This window comes from Chelonoidis abingdonii, chromosome 6, assembly GCF_003597395.2.
Source record: "Chelonoidis abingdonii isolate Lonesome George chromosome 6, CheloAbing_2.0, whole genome shotgun sequence".
Lineage (NCBI taxonomy): Eukaryota > Metazoa > Chordata > Testudines > Testudinidae > Chelonoidis > Chelonoidis abingdonii.
In genome coordinates, this window is record NC_133774.1 from 96039889 (window position 1) to 96056925 (window position 17037).

The 17037-nt window shown below is 41.6% G+C and overlaps 1 protein-coding gene across 6 annotated transcripts in view; it reads right to left on the reverse strand.

Annotated features, from left to right (window-relative positions):
* Positions 1 to 17037, reverse strand: part of SMARCA2 (SWI/SNF related BAF chromatin remodeling complex subunit ATPase 2) — a 188923-nt gene that overhangs the window by 149860 nt on the left and 22026 nt on the right. For 3 of the 6 annotated variants that reach the window (XM_032801829.2, XM_075067264.1, XM_032801830.2), the window contains 3 exons: positions 5208 to 5537; positions 3594 to 3701; positions 698 to 947 (listed from right to left, as the gene is read on the reverse strand). In XM_032801829.2, the coding sequence (XP_032657720.1) occupies positions 698 to 947; positions 3594 to 3701; positions 5208 to 5537 (688 nt within the window). Of the gene's footprint in view, positions 1 to 697; positions 948 to 3593; positions 3702 to 4700; positions 4731 to 5207; positions 5538 to 17037 lie in introns of all 6 variants that reach the window. The other 3 variants (XM_032801831.2, XM_075067263.1, XM_075067265.1) reach the window with 2 other exon arrangements.

Consider the following 17037-nt stretch of genomic DNA (forward strand, 5'->3'; position numbering starts at 1 on the left):
CCTCCTAATTTCCATTTTCCATTTCATCTGTTAAACCAGGGGTTCTCAAATGGGGGGGTCGTGATCCCTCAGGGGATCGCAAAGTTATTACATGTAGGGTTGCGAGCTGTCAGCCTCCAACCCAGACTCCAGCATTTACAATAGTGTTAAATATTTTTTAAAAGTGTTTTTAATTTATAAGGGGGGGGTCGCACTCAGAGGCTTACTGTGTGAAAGGGGTCACCAATACACAACTTTGAGAACCCCTGTGTTAAACCTTGTTCCTTTCTATTGGAATCACTTGGGCTGAATGCCCACTTATTGGAAGATATACTTGAGTCCTTGACACTTAAGGATCCCCCTCCCCCACTCCTGGATTCCAGCTGTCTTTTTTTCCTTTGTTTATAATTCTGAATACTTTTTGTGACTGATAACTTTTGCTAAAATAACCTTCACGTTGAGTCTAAGAATTTTAGTTTCATACCCTGAGTCCTTTCAGTCCTGATCCAGCAAAGCACTTTAGCACGTTTAACTTTAAAGTAAACTTTAGAATCACCCTTTAGTTTGATGTCCCTATATTAGTTTTTACTATGGCCCCTCTCAAACGATTTATTTTAATTATGACCCTTATGAGCTACAATTGCAAGAGAGACCAGCTAGTGTCCACAAACACAACACTGAAGCATGTGTGGTTTAAGTCTCATGTATCCCTCTTTACCTGTATTCACGCTCCTGGAGTATTTCAACAGGATCCAATCCTTGTGGCTTCTGGATGGGGCTGATACGGTTCTGTTTTTGCTGCAGCTGGACGATAGGTGAAGGCTGTCCAGGTGTTGGCTGTGGTACAGAAGGACCAGGCATGGCTGCAGAAGGCTGAGCAGCAGGAGGGGCAGGTGAAGGCCTTCCACTAGGAGGTGGTACAGCAAGCTTTTGTGGTGTACTGGCAACATTCATATCTGGGCCTTGACCTGCAAAACAAGTAATGTGGCCATGTGAAAAACTGAGCAGCTTTATTTTGAACACAAAAATCTGCAGCTAGGCACCAAAGAAACTTTCAGAGTTAACAAAAATACACACTGAGATAGGTTTCACTTCCCACAGAGGAAGAATATACTGTAGTGGACATTATTCACCCACGAAAGCTCACGCTCCAAAACGTCTGTTAGTCTATAAGGTGCCACAGGATTCTCTGCTGCTTTGACACTACAGAAAGTAATCCAAAAACAGCAATTGCAACTGACAATTTATTAAGGCTATATTTTCATTTCGTCTTTGGGGTTTTTTTAAGTGTAGAAGTTTGTATCAGCAAGAGATTTCTAGCACTGGGTAGATCTAGGCAGAGGATCAAACTCTGCTCTCTTATGTGGACACTGTCTCCATGTCAATTATGAAAATACACCCAGGGGCAGAATTTGGCTAGTACCAAGAGCAAGCTTCTTTCCACAGCTCTGCCAGAAAAAATGTCAGCAGTATTCACTTTATTAAAACATCCACTTTTATATACTTTACAATATTTTAATATACACCTCTACCCCGATATAACGCGATCCTCGGGAGACAAAAAAATCTCACCGCATTATAGGTGTGACCGCATTATATCAAACTTGCTTTGCCCTCCCCCCTGGTCCTTGTTCCCTGACCGCCCCCTCCAGAGACCCCCATCCCTAATCACCCCCAGGATCCCACCCCCTATCCCCTGACTGCTCTGACCCCTATCCACCCCTCCCCGCCCCCTGACAGGCACTCACCAGCAGCGGCGGGAAGCGGAGCAGCCTGGCCCCAGTCCACTCCACCCTGCCAGCTTCCAGCGACGGCACTCCACTTTCCGTTGCAGGTGAGTGCAGGGAGGTTGGGGAAAGGATGCCCCCATACTCATCTGTGGCAGGAAGTGGAGTGCTGCAGCTGGAAGCTGGCAGAGTGGAGCAGGCTGGGGCCGGGCTGCTCTGCTTCCGCCGCTGCTGGCGAGTACGGGGAGATCCCTTCCCATAAGCCCCCTCCCCTGGCTAGGGATGGGGCGAGGGAAGCAGAGTGGGCTACTCTCAGCCCCCCGCTAATCCCCCGGGCCAGTCTGAGACTGCAGGGCCCCCAAAAGTGCCCTCCCACAGCTCCTGCCCCCCAGATTCTGCCCCAACCGCCCCCAAGACCCTCTGTCCCTTATCAAATCCCTCAACCCCAGCCTGGCTGACACCCTTAACATGCTGCTCAGAGCAGAGTGTCAGAGCTTTACCGTGTTCTATGCAAACCCGCGTTCTATTGGGTCGTGTTATATCGGGGTAGAGGTGTACTTGTAAAACTACATTTAAAAAAAACACTACCCCAGATTAAGATAGTAATATAAGTAAATAAATATTTCAAGTATTGGGTGCTTGATTTTTCTTCTAAACTGTAGCACTCTCCTCATTTCAAAAGTTTAATGCATCACTTAACATGAAAGTAGCATCCAATAGAGATAGATAGGAAAGTGCTGCAGTTTATGGCCCTCTGTGCATGGATGAATAGTTACTGATTTGATGGAGATGTGGGAGAGAGACATTGAAAACAACAGATATCTGCAAGAATAAAGCTGTATTTTTTGAAGGGGTGTGGGGGTTGGCATATAATAATTCAATTGATGAAACACAATCTCAGAATATGTCCTCAATCCCAGGATCAGTTTACTTCAGATCCAGGACCCAAAACCCATCTGGAGAAGATGGCTCATCTTCGGAGCTCAGTTTGTTGGAGCACTCAAAGGAATGTAATGCTGCAACTGACCAGACAGCAGTATTTTGTCTCTTTTTTAAAAGAGAGCGATAAGTGTGATCTGACGACATTTCTTTTTAGGATAGTGAACCATCATTTAGTCCCCATTTCCTCCAAGATGTAATTCCCTTTTAAGTACTAACACAGAATAAGGAGCTTTTTAATAGGAGAAATCTGTACCATATCAGTGTTTGCATTAAGAAAAAAAAAATTTAATCTTTGAACAAAAATGTTCCAGACAAAGGAACATTTACTATTAAACTGATATTTTTCATTCGCCCATCACCTTGCTTCTTTTGCTCCATTTTCAAGTACATGGGGACAAAAAAACCCCCAACAACAGTTTTTAAATGTATTCCCAGATCATCAGATTATAAAGTAGGTTATCTAGCAGAACAATGTAAATTGTTCTCTAATCCTTGAAGATTAACTTGTACTTTAAAATTTAGTACTTTTTTTTTAAAAAGCAAGCTGAATTTTACCCATGGCGTGAAAACTTTTGTTTACAGTAGCCAGAAAAATGGTCTGAACAGCTTTCTGCAATTAAGCCTGCTCAGACTGTAACTACCTGTTTATTAGGTTTTATGCTTGTCCCTCAAACAGCTTGTATATTTCATTCTGATTGTAGAGAGAAGCTTCATGTTCAGGCCGCCTAACAGCAACAATAATTTCATCAACCCAAGTCATTCACAGTCTGATCATTTGTAGGACACTCCTTGATATTTGCGTGTGAGGCAAAGTAAAGGTTACACTATTTCTTCTTTACATCTATTTATCTCCCCACTTCCTTTCCTGTCCCTACTCCCAAAGCCCTGCCGACACAGTTTAACCTTAACTGTGTAGTACAAAATTATTGTTGTACTCTCTTCTACCTTCTGCCCAAGATTTAGGGGTCATGGCGGCTGCATGTCCTGGCACTCCTGAAGCAGGTCCTGGCCCAGCTGGGGGACCAGGAATTGAATGCACCCCAATACCTGCAACTCGACAGAGGAAAGAAACATATTAAAATACACAGCATTTCTATGCATTCAGAAATCACTCCACTTTCTGCCAAACAAGTCTATATATGCAAATACAGTTTGGGGCATTAAATACAGATTTAAGTGGATTCTGCTGTGTGAAATATAAATGTAATGAAGTGCATTTAAATCAAATCTACTAAAAAAAGACTAGAAGGCAAAGCTATGTAGACTGAAATAAAGTGACCAGCAGTGTTATTAAAACTGTTATTAACAAGAAAAAGAGAATCATTTTAACCCCCAATTTTTAACTACAGAAAAGTGATTTGGGATCAATTTTACTTGACTAGCACGTAAGGCAAACACAAACATATTTCATCCACAGATAGTTCACAGAAATCTTTAACTTTAAAAAATTTGCATATTTTGAAATCTGTTCTTGCTGCTTATTCCCTGCTTAAAATCATAATCCTCTGTTTGGTAGATACTATGACGTCACCAACAGAGGATAACTTCTTAATGTGGGTAATAAACAGCAGGAGGAGATTAACTGTTAAAAACAAAGATTAAGTTTTCATAGCCCTTAGTAACAGAGAGACACACAAAAGTAATAGATAAATGATACTTAAAACTGTCTCTAAATAATTTTGGTATTTTCTTTTTCATAAGGCATCATCAAGTCTTAAGGGCTTCTAAACCCAAAAAGTGATGTACAGCTAAAAATACATACAGGTCACTTCCTTAAGGATACAGTTATTATGAAAAAAATGCACATAAACTTGGATGGATAAACTTTTTTTCCAGGGGATGAGGATGGGAAGGGTGGTGATAATGGACTCTCACCACACAGTGTTTCTGTATGTGAATTACACACAAAACAAAAGGATCCACACCCCTAAGCTTGAGGAGTTTTAAGCAAAGACCTGTTCAGAAAATGCAAAGGGTTTTTCTGAAGTAAGTGTGTTTAAAAGTTCACAGTTTAAGAAACAAAAAGCATGCTTCTGTCTAAAAAGTGTTTACCTACTATGTTGCTTGTAACATCTAAGATCACTATGACAGAAAAAAAGAAAAAAATGTTTATATTTTTCAGTTTACTTAGGTCACTTCTCAGTACTCTTAATATAGTCAGTTTCACTGTTTCCCTTACAGAGCCAATTTCTCCTGTTTTTTTGTTGTCAATAAGGGTGGAATATAAGCACTTAAAAGAGAATAGTAAAAATGTGATTATTTTTTAACACCACAAAAAAGATAGAGGGTACCTAGGGCAGCTGAAGTACATAAAAATACTTTTGTCTCCATTTTTTTTTTTTTTAAATGAACTAGATTTCAAGTTTACAGTGTATTTTTAATGCAGTGGTTTTATGCCACTCTTAGTCCAACTTATATAAAGCTGAAGCTCATTGTTCATACTGAGGCCACAATCTGGCCCTCACATGCATGCAAGTACCACCACCGATCCTGATAGTTTTGCATTGGTGTAGCTGATGGCAGAATATGACCCACGCTTCATAGCCCACATGTACTTACCAGGTAGTCTGCTGTAGTTAGCAGGAGCCTGTTGCTGTTGAATCCCAGGCAACGTCCTCTTCCCTTGAACAGCAAGTTGCAGGTTTTCAGGTAAAGGCTGGCCTCTAGCTAACATTTTGTAAGCTAGAATCTGAGCCCGGAGCTGGTGCAGCTGGACAGGGCTAAAAGGTGAAGGACCCCTGTTGGGCTGGCTCATGACCTGTGGATCTCCTGGTATCATGGGTCCTGGCTGACTTGGTGGCATGTGGGGTGGAGTTGGGCCCCCTCCAGATATTGGGCTGGACACATGTTCTGGTGCTCCCAAAGGAGATGGGTGAGGAGACATATAACCTGGAATAGTTAGGAGGATCACAAATTTACTTTCCCAATTAACTAAGTCTTATGAGCCACAGAACTTGTGTTACCTTTATGAATACCCAAATCATACACATTTTCTCATTAGGTATTATAGTGATAGTATTTTTTGTGAAGATAAAAATGGAGGTCTGGAGTTCCTTAGGACAACTAGAAGGCTACCAGAACTTAATCTTGCACCAGATATCATGGTTCTTTTGAAATAATAACCCCCCACGTTTTTTGAGCAAGGTATCTAAAACCAAACTGTCCATCTTAAACACAGTGCCTCCAAACAGGATGGGAACTCTGACCACCATGATGGGGCACTGGCTCACGGAAGAGGTGGGGGAAATTTTCACCTGGAAGATTTTTGAAGCTTGCCTACTATACAGTTTATGCAGATTGCACAATGTTTATTTATTTTGATGTATACATATCTCCCCTGAAAAGAAACACTTGCCCATTATTCTAGGCATTCCTTGACAATATCTTCAAAATAAAGCTATAAAAACAGACAGTTTGTAAGTCACCCTTCAGTAATTAGGTACAATTGTGCCACCTTATGCTGATTAATGGCTAAAGTTTAAAATCATAGAATATCAGGGTTGGAAGGTACCTCAGAATGTCACCTAGTCCAATGCCCTACTCAAAGCAGGACCAATCCCCAAACAGATTTTTGCCCCAGATCCCTAAATGGCCCCCTCAAAGATTAAACTCACAACCTTGGGTTTAGCAGGCCAGTGCTCAAACCACCGAGTTATTCCTCCCTTTGATAGTGACTAAATACTCAATATTGTTCACTATCTGGACATTGGAGAAATTGTAAGAGCCATTTCTGAACAAAAACTTTTTTTGAAAAAGCCAATTGAGGTGTTGATGCTCTGTGAAAGATCTGGCAGAAAAAGCACCAGGTTAGAGAAAAGAGGTAGAACTTGTGTATTCTAGTCCCACCTCTGACTTTATCAGTGTGAATTTTGATTGCATTGTCCAATTATTATTTATTTACATCTCAGATCATCTCTGCTAAGTGGAAAAGTACCACTAAACCCCAGCCTTCCCATATGTAAAACAATGAGTGGCAGAGTTTGCTTGATTTCATGGGAGCGAGGCACTTACCCTGCTTATGCACTTTTGTAAATCCCACAGGGCTCCTATCTGCATCTTTAGGCACCTAAATACCTTTCAAAATCTGGCCCACGATGCCCAGAAACAATTTGCTGATTCTCTAACTACCAATACTTGGTGTTATAGGGGGCGTTGCAAAGGGGCTGAAACACCTGGGGCTAAGCCAGCCCAGATTACAAAATGCCACCTGAGAGGAATCAAGTGATTCCAATATAAAATAATATAAAAGGCAGCAGAAAGCTATCAGGGAGAGGGGCAGAGAGACTGTCAGAAGCAAACAGTCTGGCAGTGAGTTGGGGAAGCTCAGGATAGGAGGCTAGTGGAAGAAGCAGCTCTGAGGGGCAAGGCTGGCACTTGCAGAGCCCTAGCCAGGTAAAACCTGTGACTGGAATTAAAGAAGGGAAAATGAGCAGTATGTTTGTTTTGAACTCCTGAGTTCTATTTTTGACAAACTCTCTTGCCATCCTGAGGAGAACTGGTGAAGAGTGAACCAAAGGATTTGAGCTCAGAAGGTCACTGGAGACTGTTCTTTAAGGGACCTGGATGAAAGGGAAGTAAAGATGGGATGACCCCAGGATGGGGTGCTCAGGAGGCAGTAAGCAGTCAAACTGCTAGACTTCCTTCCTTTAATAAATTGGTTACCTATAAATGCAAACCAGGTTTTGCTAAACTCATTTTTTTCCTTATGTATTAGTAAATTTAAAGAACACAAGACATTTGAAATGATGGTATCGTACATTTTAATTGAATTCCAAATTTCTATCCAAATGCAGCTTGACACAAACCGTGAGGAAAAAAATATTCTAGTAAATAAAAAGCTTCCTTTACCATTTAAATACGTAAAAACTAAGACTCTGAGTAAATGCTTATTAAACTTTATTTAAATAACTGCATATGGCTGTAGAGTATTCTGCTGCTTATCAAAAAAAAGTACCAAATCTAATGTTAAGGCTATAGCTGGTTGCAAATCAAGTTCTTTTAATGGTTATACCAACCAATGAGAACGAACCATTCTTTAGGAAAATCACTAAAGTACAAATGTGCAAAACAAGATTAAAAGAAAATCAATGATTTCCTGCTTGCCGATTTAAATTGTCAATTTAAAATCAATGCACCCTACCTGTATCCAAATAACAATTTAGTAATACAAAGAAATGTAATAGTCCAGAGAGACAGACTTTGAGGAAAGTCTGGATGAACTGAATACACAGCTTATCTAGATTACAAGTAAAAGAAAGATACAACAGATATCTGCAGATATGTGAAAGGTGCCAATACCAAAGGAAGGAAAGAATTCAGTATGGGCTGAGGCTGTTTCTACACTGAGTTCTTCCTTAAAGTTTCCCATTGTCATTCTAATATGCAACTCCACTAGTTGTAGCAATGGTGGGCACATTAGTGTACACTGGCCTAGGCATTGTTACCACTGTGTCACCAATATAACATGGTAAGGGAAATGCTTCTAAGCCATGATGGGAGGGCTAGCGTCAATAGCCATCTCTGATGGAACTGCATCAGTGCTACAGCAATGGCAGACTTTTACAAAAAAGCTCACTGTAGACAAGGCTTGGGGAAAAGAGGGTGTTGATCATAGGGCTTGGCTACATTAGAAATTTCAAAGCACTGCCCCGGCAGCGCTGTGGGAGCGCTGCCGCAGCAGCGCTTTGAAGTGTGAATGTAGTCAGAGCCGCAGCGCTGGAAGAGAGCTCTCCCGGCGCTGCTTGTAAACCACATCTCTTACGGGTGTAGGCCTGATTACACTGACACTTTACAGCGCTGCATCTTGCGGCGCTCACGGGGGTGTTTTTTCACACCCGAGCACGAAAGTTGCAGCGCTGTAAAGTGCCAATGTAGCCAAGCCCTAAGAGTAATATGATTAACTTCAAATAAAGGGTTAACTTAAAATGAGTAACACTTCACCCACCACTGAAATGCAGCCACCATGGGGAAGAAAACGGGTGTTTCACAATGCACAGCAATACTACCTAACAGCTTAGAACATGTGGTGAAGAACTAAAGTTACAAAGAGAATTTTTGGTCAGCAACATATAAAAGTTTTCCCAACTGGAATGTGGCCAGGATACTGGTGCTAACACTGACTCTTATGAATCTGCTGAAGGACAGGGGTAGAAGTGCATGAGTCATTCAAAACTACAACTGAAGAAATATACTGTAGGGGATAATCTTACACTGGGAGGCAGATGGATAATGTGACCTAATAGCTCTTTTCCTATCTCTATGTAAGAGATAAAAAGGTCACAAAAGAAAAATGTAGCTAATTTAAGAACAATCGGGCTGGCGAATATCAGTATTCTCTGAAGTGCAGGTAACTTGGTGACTTGTGTAAGTTGTTCTAAATCTACCCAAATTTAGGTTAACAAAAAGACCAGCACATTCTATGTAGTGACTAAAAATGTAGATAAGTCCCAGCACCTTAAAAACCCTTTGGTGCTTGTGACCTAGGCGATCCTCTGCTGGCAGCAAACGGGCTAAACAGTTACAAATCTATTCCCAGGAACTTGCTTAGGCATGCCCAGACAGGCATATTTCCCCTGCGATCACCATCTTCATGGCATTTCACTGAAGCGGGCCATATGTGGTCTCAGCCAAAAGCTAAGAACTCGCTGGTTGTCGTGGCTATTGCGGTATGTACAGAAAATATTTGAAGAGTTATGTACTGTAAAATATTGTTAGAAACCTGCTGGAGGTGGGTATCAAAGCTAACTCAATCAAGAGTGGGAACATCTGACCTCTTCCAACCCCTCCAGCCAAGTGTTCACAGTCTAGACAATGTGTGAGCTTGGACCTTTATAAAGCACAAAAGATACCAAGACCAAGATCTTAAATTGTGGAAAAGTCAAGGCGAACTGAAGTTAACAAAACACCTTCATCATGAAGGACACATGGTGGTGTCCTTTAAGAAGATGATACTCTGCCAGCATGAGTGTCATGAAAAGTGGATCTCTGCTCTCTTGAGTGTACAAGTACTGTATGGAGTGACTATTGGTTGAGAAATACCTTATTAGACAGGAAAGGAACTTGTTAATAAGTATAGGCTCTACACTGCATTTTGTATTTATCTGTAACCATATGTTTCCAATCCTTACACTTCTATTTTCATCTTAAGATCTGTCAAATAAACTTCTATTTGGATTTACGATAAATATGACTAAGTGCTGTATGCTAAGGAGTGTTGAACTGAGGTGAAGCTAGTGAACTGGGGGGCACTGTTTCCATGGAGGCAGCAAATCTGTGTACTGAGTGGGTGTCCAGAAGATGAGGGGCTGGGCACTCCAGGGTCAGGAAGTGGGATGTACAAACAAGTGGAAGGGACATGTGCCCCAGGGCAAGAGCAGAACTCTAAGGGAAAACTACCTCCGTAAAACTTAGCCACAGGTTCTCTCTGCTCTGACCCAAGGACTCACTTAGGGAGCCTAAGGGCTGGGGTATGCAATCTGCTAGCCTGCACAGGGAAAGAGGCGGGCTTGCAGCGTCTAGAGTGGGGTCCTTATATTGACAGCAGCTGACATCTTTGGATAAGTTCCTTCCAGTCTGCAGAGACAAGGCTCCCTTGCATTACAAGCAGACAGTAGTGATTCACCTTGTATATCCTGGGTAATGTCAAAAGTGTCACAGTGCTTACGTTTGCACTTGAGTTATTTAATCAGCTGTGAGCAGGACACTTGAGAAATATTCTCTTCTACTGGTCTAGCTTTCACTGACACCAGGATAATTTTGTATATTTTGTTCAAAATCCAAGGCATGCATAGTTTGTGTGTTTCAGCCCATTCTTAGCCTTTTGATTTCTCTCCTATCAAAAAACCACAACTATTTGAGTCCTCTGGTTGTCTTCAGGTTTCCCCGACTCCTGAGGGAGAAGGGATGGAGAAGAGGTAGGACTGGGATGACTTAATTTTGATTCTTCGCGTAGCTCTGCTTAGCAGTTTAACAATCTGCAGCAAAATCCCGTACATCTAATGCTAATATGAATACTGTCTGCTTACATTAACATACTGTGCTGAATGTTGTTGCTAATACAGTCTAAATTCAGTTAAATGTTGCTGTTTATATAATTTCATTTAATATGAAGCAAGAGAAATTTATTTTCCCTGTTATATTAATAAGCTAAATAGAACAAAAACAAAGCTACTGAGATTAAACAGAAGCATCATGTAATCACAGTAAATTCAAACCTTCAAAAGCAAATCAGTCATTTGAGATACTAAGGCCTGGTCTACACTAGTCTGTTATTTCGGAATTAGCCGAGTTAATTAGAAAAAAAAAAAAATGATTCCGTCCACATGACCAAACTGGCTTTTTCGATTTAAAGGGCTCTTTAAATTGATTTCTGTACTCCACCTTGGCAAATGGAGTAGCGCTTAAGTCGAGATCACAATTCCAGGTTAAAGGTATTGTGGATGCAATTCAACATTATTGGCCTCCGGGAGCTATCCCAGAATGCTCCCTTGTGACCACTCTGGACAACGCTTTCAACTCCGCTGCACTAGCCAGATAGGCAGGAAAAGCCCCGGGAACTTTTCAATTTCATTTCCTGTTTGGTCAACATCAGCACAGGTGATCGTCAGCACAATCCACCATCACAGATGACCATGCAGAGTCCACCATCACAACAGATCACACAGTCCTGGATTTGCAGACAAGCTCCAGCATAGTCCGAACGGGAGGTACTGGTTCTCATCGTCATGCACCTTTCCCAGAACACCCACTTCGTCAGACACATGGGGACATGCACCTTTCCCAGCCATCCCACGCTGATGTTGGTGAAACGTTCCTTGTGATCCACCAGTGCTTCCAGCACCATGGAAAAGTAACCCTTGCGGTTTATGTTTTAGCTGCCCCAGTGTACCAGGGCCAAGATAGGGATATGCGTCCCGCCTATTGCCCCGCCGCAGTTAGGGAACCCCAGCACATTAAAGCCATCTACTATGACCTGCACATTTTCCAGAATCACTACCTTTGGTAGCAGCAGCTCAGTAACTGCTTTGGCTACTTGCAGCACTGCAGCCCCCACAGTAGATTTGCCCACTCCAAATTGATTCCCGACTGACCGATAGCGTTGCAAGCTTCCACAATGCTATGGCCACTCGCTACTCAACTGTGAGGGCTACTCTCATTTTGGTGTCTTTGTGCTTCAGGGCAGGGGACAGCAAGTCACAAAGTTCCATGAAAGTGGCCCTACGCATATGAAAGTTTTGCAGCCACTGGGAATCATCCCAGACCTGCAACACTATGCGGTCCCACCAGTCTTTGCTTGTTTCCCAGGCCCAGATTTGGCATTCCATGGCATGAACCAGGCCCAATGCCACCATGATCTCCCAATTGCCACATGCCGTGCTTCTAGGAATGTCTGTGTCCATCTCCTCATCAGTATAATAATTGCGTTGTCGTCGATTCCTTGCCCGGATTTGCAGGTACTGCACATAGTGCTGGATAACGTGTGAGGTATTTACAATGGTCAAAACTGCAGCGGAGATCTGAGCGGGCTCCATGCTTGCCATGCTATGGCGCCTGCACAGGTAATCCTGGAAAAAGGGCACAAAAGGAGCTGTTCGGTTCAAGATGGCCGATAAAAGGCAGTAAATAGGTGTCTTCTGTAGCTTTCACGGAGTCAGGAAGCTCATTAGATCCGCAAGAGCGGGAGAGCAGAGTTTGTGACGGAAACGTGAGCAGAGTTTGCAGCGGAAGCTGTGCGGCCCTGTTCACGATGGCCGAAAAACGGCAGGGAATTGTTGCCTTCTGTAGCTTCCACAGGAGCCCAGGACAGACAACATGGAAAAAGCAGCGGAAGCTGTGCAGCTGTTCATGGTAGCCGAAAAAAGGTGGGAAATGATTAGATGAAAGAGTAGACAGAAAGACGAGAGGACATGCGAAGTGGATTCATAGTACGAGGAGAGAGGTGGTGCACTGTGCTGCTATGTCTGCTGGTAGCATGGGGTCTGCCATAGCTTTCACGGAGGGAGGAGCTAGTGACAGCACACACTCAGAAACACCTGCGAGAATGTTTTTGCCCCATCATGCACTGGGAGCTTAACCCACAATTCCAATGGGCGGCAGAAACTGTAGTAACTGTGGGATAGCTACCACAGTGCATCACTCCGACATTTCATGCTAGCCTCGGTACTGTGGACGCGCTCCGCTGAATTCACATGCTTTAGTGGGGACACACAACACCGAATGTATAAAATTGCTTTCGGAAATTCAAATAAAATAAATTCGAATTAATTTCGTACCGTAGATGTACCCTTAGAAACAAACTTAACTTTTGATAGCAAGAGAGGAAGGGGGAACTGTGGGGGAAAGAGAAACCAATTCAAGACTCTTTTTCCCACCAAATTAATGTCAGATTTTTATAAAATCATCCTGTTGCAGTATGACTGCATTAAAAATGTGACAGTCTGTCTCAGCTAGTGAGAGATTCTTTCTGTATGACTAGCATTCCACTAAATCTAAGGAAAAACAGAAGCTAAACATGAAGCTGCAGAACTTATTTTTGTAATTATCTTTAGTTTATAAACCCCCAGAAGAGCAAATGCCTTTGAGACAGTGGATAGACATTTATCAGCAGGATGACAAAGTAGTTGCAGATTTAGCTTTTGAGAATGGTTTTGATTTGCTCATCAAAAATACACAAAAAAGGCAGTTTTCCTTGTTTCCTATTCCAAAAAATGTTCCTCTCATGATACTGTATCGCACTGCCTTGAAAATAATCTTACTGGCCAATAAATACTCCGGACTTCATTTCAAGACCTTGCATCCTGTTACATGCTTGCATTAGGTATATAATTGCCATAACTGCACATGCAAGCAACCTGTTATGTTTCTAAAGGGTACGTCTACACTACCCGCCGGATTGGCAGGTAGCGATCGATCTATCAGGGATTGATTTATCACATGTAGTGCAGACGTGATAAATCCATCCCTGATCGCTCTCCCCTCGACTGCTGAACTCCAGCAGTGCGAGAGGTGGGGGAGCTGCAGCCGTCGATCCAGTACCGCGAGGACGCAAAGTACGTAATTTTAACTCGATCTAAGATACGTTGACTTCAGCTACGCTATTCTCGTAGCTGAAGTTGTGTATCTTGGATCAATTCCCTCCTCTCATCCCCCCCATGCAGACCAGGCCTAACTGTCCTCCTGCATCTGTATATACCTAATTTACTTACACAATTCTACCAATTGCATACTATAATTCAGTGCAGAATTATATATCCATTTTTGAAATTCTGACCTTCTCTCCATCCCCCATTGTCATATTTTCTGAAAGGCTTTTCAACTAACAAAATACATTTTTTTAAAAATAAATCCCCTGTATTACTTGACATTTGGACATTTAAACTAGTCTAGTTTGAAATAAATGGTCTGTGTGATATTTGATTTTAAACTCCTTGGGGTAAGGACCACATCTTACGTGTTTGTGACTGCTGACACTCAACAAATACAGTAATTGTCGGAGAGGAGAAACACTGGATAAAATCTATTTATTTTTCACTTTCAAAAACTAAAACATATGGTATATGCTTATGTCTGAACACTTACTCTCTTACACTCCCAGTTTATAATTATAGTTTTTAAGGCCAGAAGGGCCCACTATGATCATTTTAGTTGGACTACATGCATAGCACAAACCAAAAACCTCATCTTATAATTTCTGCAACCCCATGACTTCTGTTTGGGCCACTGAATATTTTTGAGTGACATCCAAGTCTTAATTTAAAGAGTAATTAATGGAGAATCCATCACATCCCTCAACAAGATCTTTCAATGGATAATTATCCTGTTAAAAAAAATTGTGCCTTATGGTAAGGCTTGGAAGAATTAGATTTATCAGTAAATGTCAGTAAACTTCATCTTCATTATACACACAAACTGACATTTCCACTGATGACAGAAATTTACAGATAAGCAAAGAAATGCTGCTTAAGATCTTAATTTTGATGATGAAGTGGGTGTTCACCCACAAAAACTTATGCTCCAATACTTCTGTTAGTCTACAAGGTGCCACAGGACTCTTTGTCACTTTTTACAGATCCAGACTAACACGTCTACTCCTCTGATAATTGATATGTCAATTATTTTGAAAAAATTAAAATTCTGTCAATCCTATTTACAGAATGAATTTGTTTACTTTTAGCTTTCAACCACTGAATCTCATTATGCCTTTTTCCAGTAAATTAAAGAGCCATCGACTAGAAGAAATCTCTTCCCCAGGTAAGTACTTGTAAACTATGTTCAAGTCACCTCTTAGCCTTCTCATACGTAATGTAGTTTAAGTTTTTTTTCCAAGTATAAAGGCATGTTTTTCAGCCTTCAGTTCATTCTTGCAGTTCTTTTCTGAATCCCTTCCAATCTCTCAACATCTTTTTTGAAGTGCTGACTTCAGAACTGAACAGTGTTGGTTACACCAATGTTGTATACAAAGGTATACCTCCTCCTTTATATTCCCTGCTTATATATCCAAGGATTGTTTCTGCCCCATACTTAGCTACAGCAGAGCTCAATTTCAACTGAGTGCTCACCATATTCCAGGATACAGCTCCCCGCCCCAACCCCTAACTCTGCCTATCTCATATCCCCCTACATTGACCTGCTTTGTTCCTTGATTCAGAAAGCCACGTGCAAGGTCACATGTTGTTCAAATAAGCTCACCTTACCAAGCAATTCAGATCAGCCTGTATCAGTAACCTCTTCCCATCACTATTTATCACTCCACTATTTTCAAATTTTACTAGCAATAATATTTTCTTCCAGATCATTGATGAAGATAGTGAATAGCATTGGGCTGAGAACAGATCACTGGGAGTCCCCAGTAGAAACAACCCATTAGAGGACAACTACCCATAAGAACAGTCATACTGGGTCTGATCAATGCTCAATCTAGCACAGTATCCTGTCTTCCGGCAGTAGCCAATGCCAGGTGCTTCAGAGGGAATGAACAGAACAGGCAATCATTGTGTGATCCATCCCGTCATCCACTGCCAGCTTCTCACAATCAGAGGCCAGGGACACCCAGAGCATGGGGATGCATTTACAATTAATTTTTATGAGCTAGCAATTAGTTTTTATTTTTATTTTGTGTTGATTTAAAAAAAATCTATGTCATGTGGAACTAAGCCAAACTTTTGATCTCATAAAAACATCAAGTTTGCTTAACAACACCTATTTTCCATAAAACCATGTTGACTGGCATTAATTATGCTACAAACCTTTACTTCTTTACTGACTACACCGCATATCAGCCTTTCCATGGTTTTGCCTGGGATCAGTGTCAGGATAACCTGCCTATAGTTACCTGGGTTCATTTTGTTTGCCCTCTTCTTAATATCAGCATGACATTAGCTTTTTTCCAGTCCTTGAACTTCCCCTGCCTTCCAAGATTTGTTAGAAGTCAACATTAATGGTTCAGATAGCTTCTCTGCCAATTTTTAATGCTCCTGGGTGCAAGTTATCCGGTCAAGCAGTTTCATGCACACCTCAAATGCCCACTAACTTCAATGGGCATTTTGAGTAAAACAATACATCAGGTCACATAATTTATGGAGTAGGTGGTCTGCAGTATTTCAGGGACCAAAGCTAGAAAATGATGAAGGAAAGTGGACACACTTGCTTCAGAACCCTTAAAATGTCCTCAGAGGAAAGTACAATGAATATGGACAATCTTCAGATCACTTTAACTGCAGTATTAGGACCAAGTATAGAAATGTAAGACTGGAAGGGACCTCAAGAAGTCATCAAGTCCAGCCCGCTGGGCTGAGAGTAAATCTAGAACACCCTTGACAGGTCCAACCTGTTCTTAAAAACCTCCAATGATGGGGATTCCACAACAAACACTTCCACGTGTTTCAACAGTTCCTGTTGACTTCAGTGGTACTTGTGCTTAAAAAAATGTCTATATGGTTTTCAGGATTGGGTCTCTATTTGGGAGGATACCAAACTAATTCTAACTTAACCAGCTACTTACAACACAACTTCTGGATAAAATGCTATTAGCTAATACATATATTCTTACTGCCTATTAAGTTCAAAGCCTGCAGCCAAATGGTCAATGAAAAAAAGAGATCATTCCCCCGCTACTTGTCAGCTTCCAAAAAGCTTACTGTGTCATCCATCTGGAATCCTTCCCGCACATGTATATGCGGCACTTTCTACCACCACAATATTCTTTTTGTGGAGGTGAAGAGAGAGGACAATCAAGCAAAGAAAGTTAAAGAAGTTCATAGTAACAGATTTAAAGAGGATTTCTGAAATAAAGATGGAGTGAACCTCTTAAACGGCCAAGACTAGAAGTTCAGCATTCTGTTTCCCCTGTGACATACACCAAAAACAGCAAAAGATTCAGTCTGACTTAGCT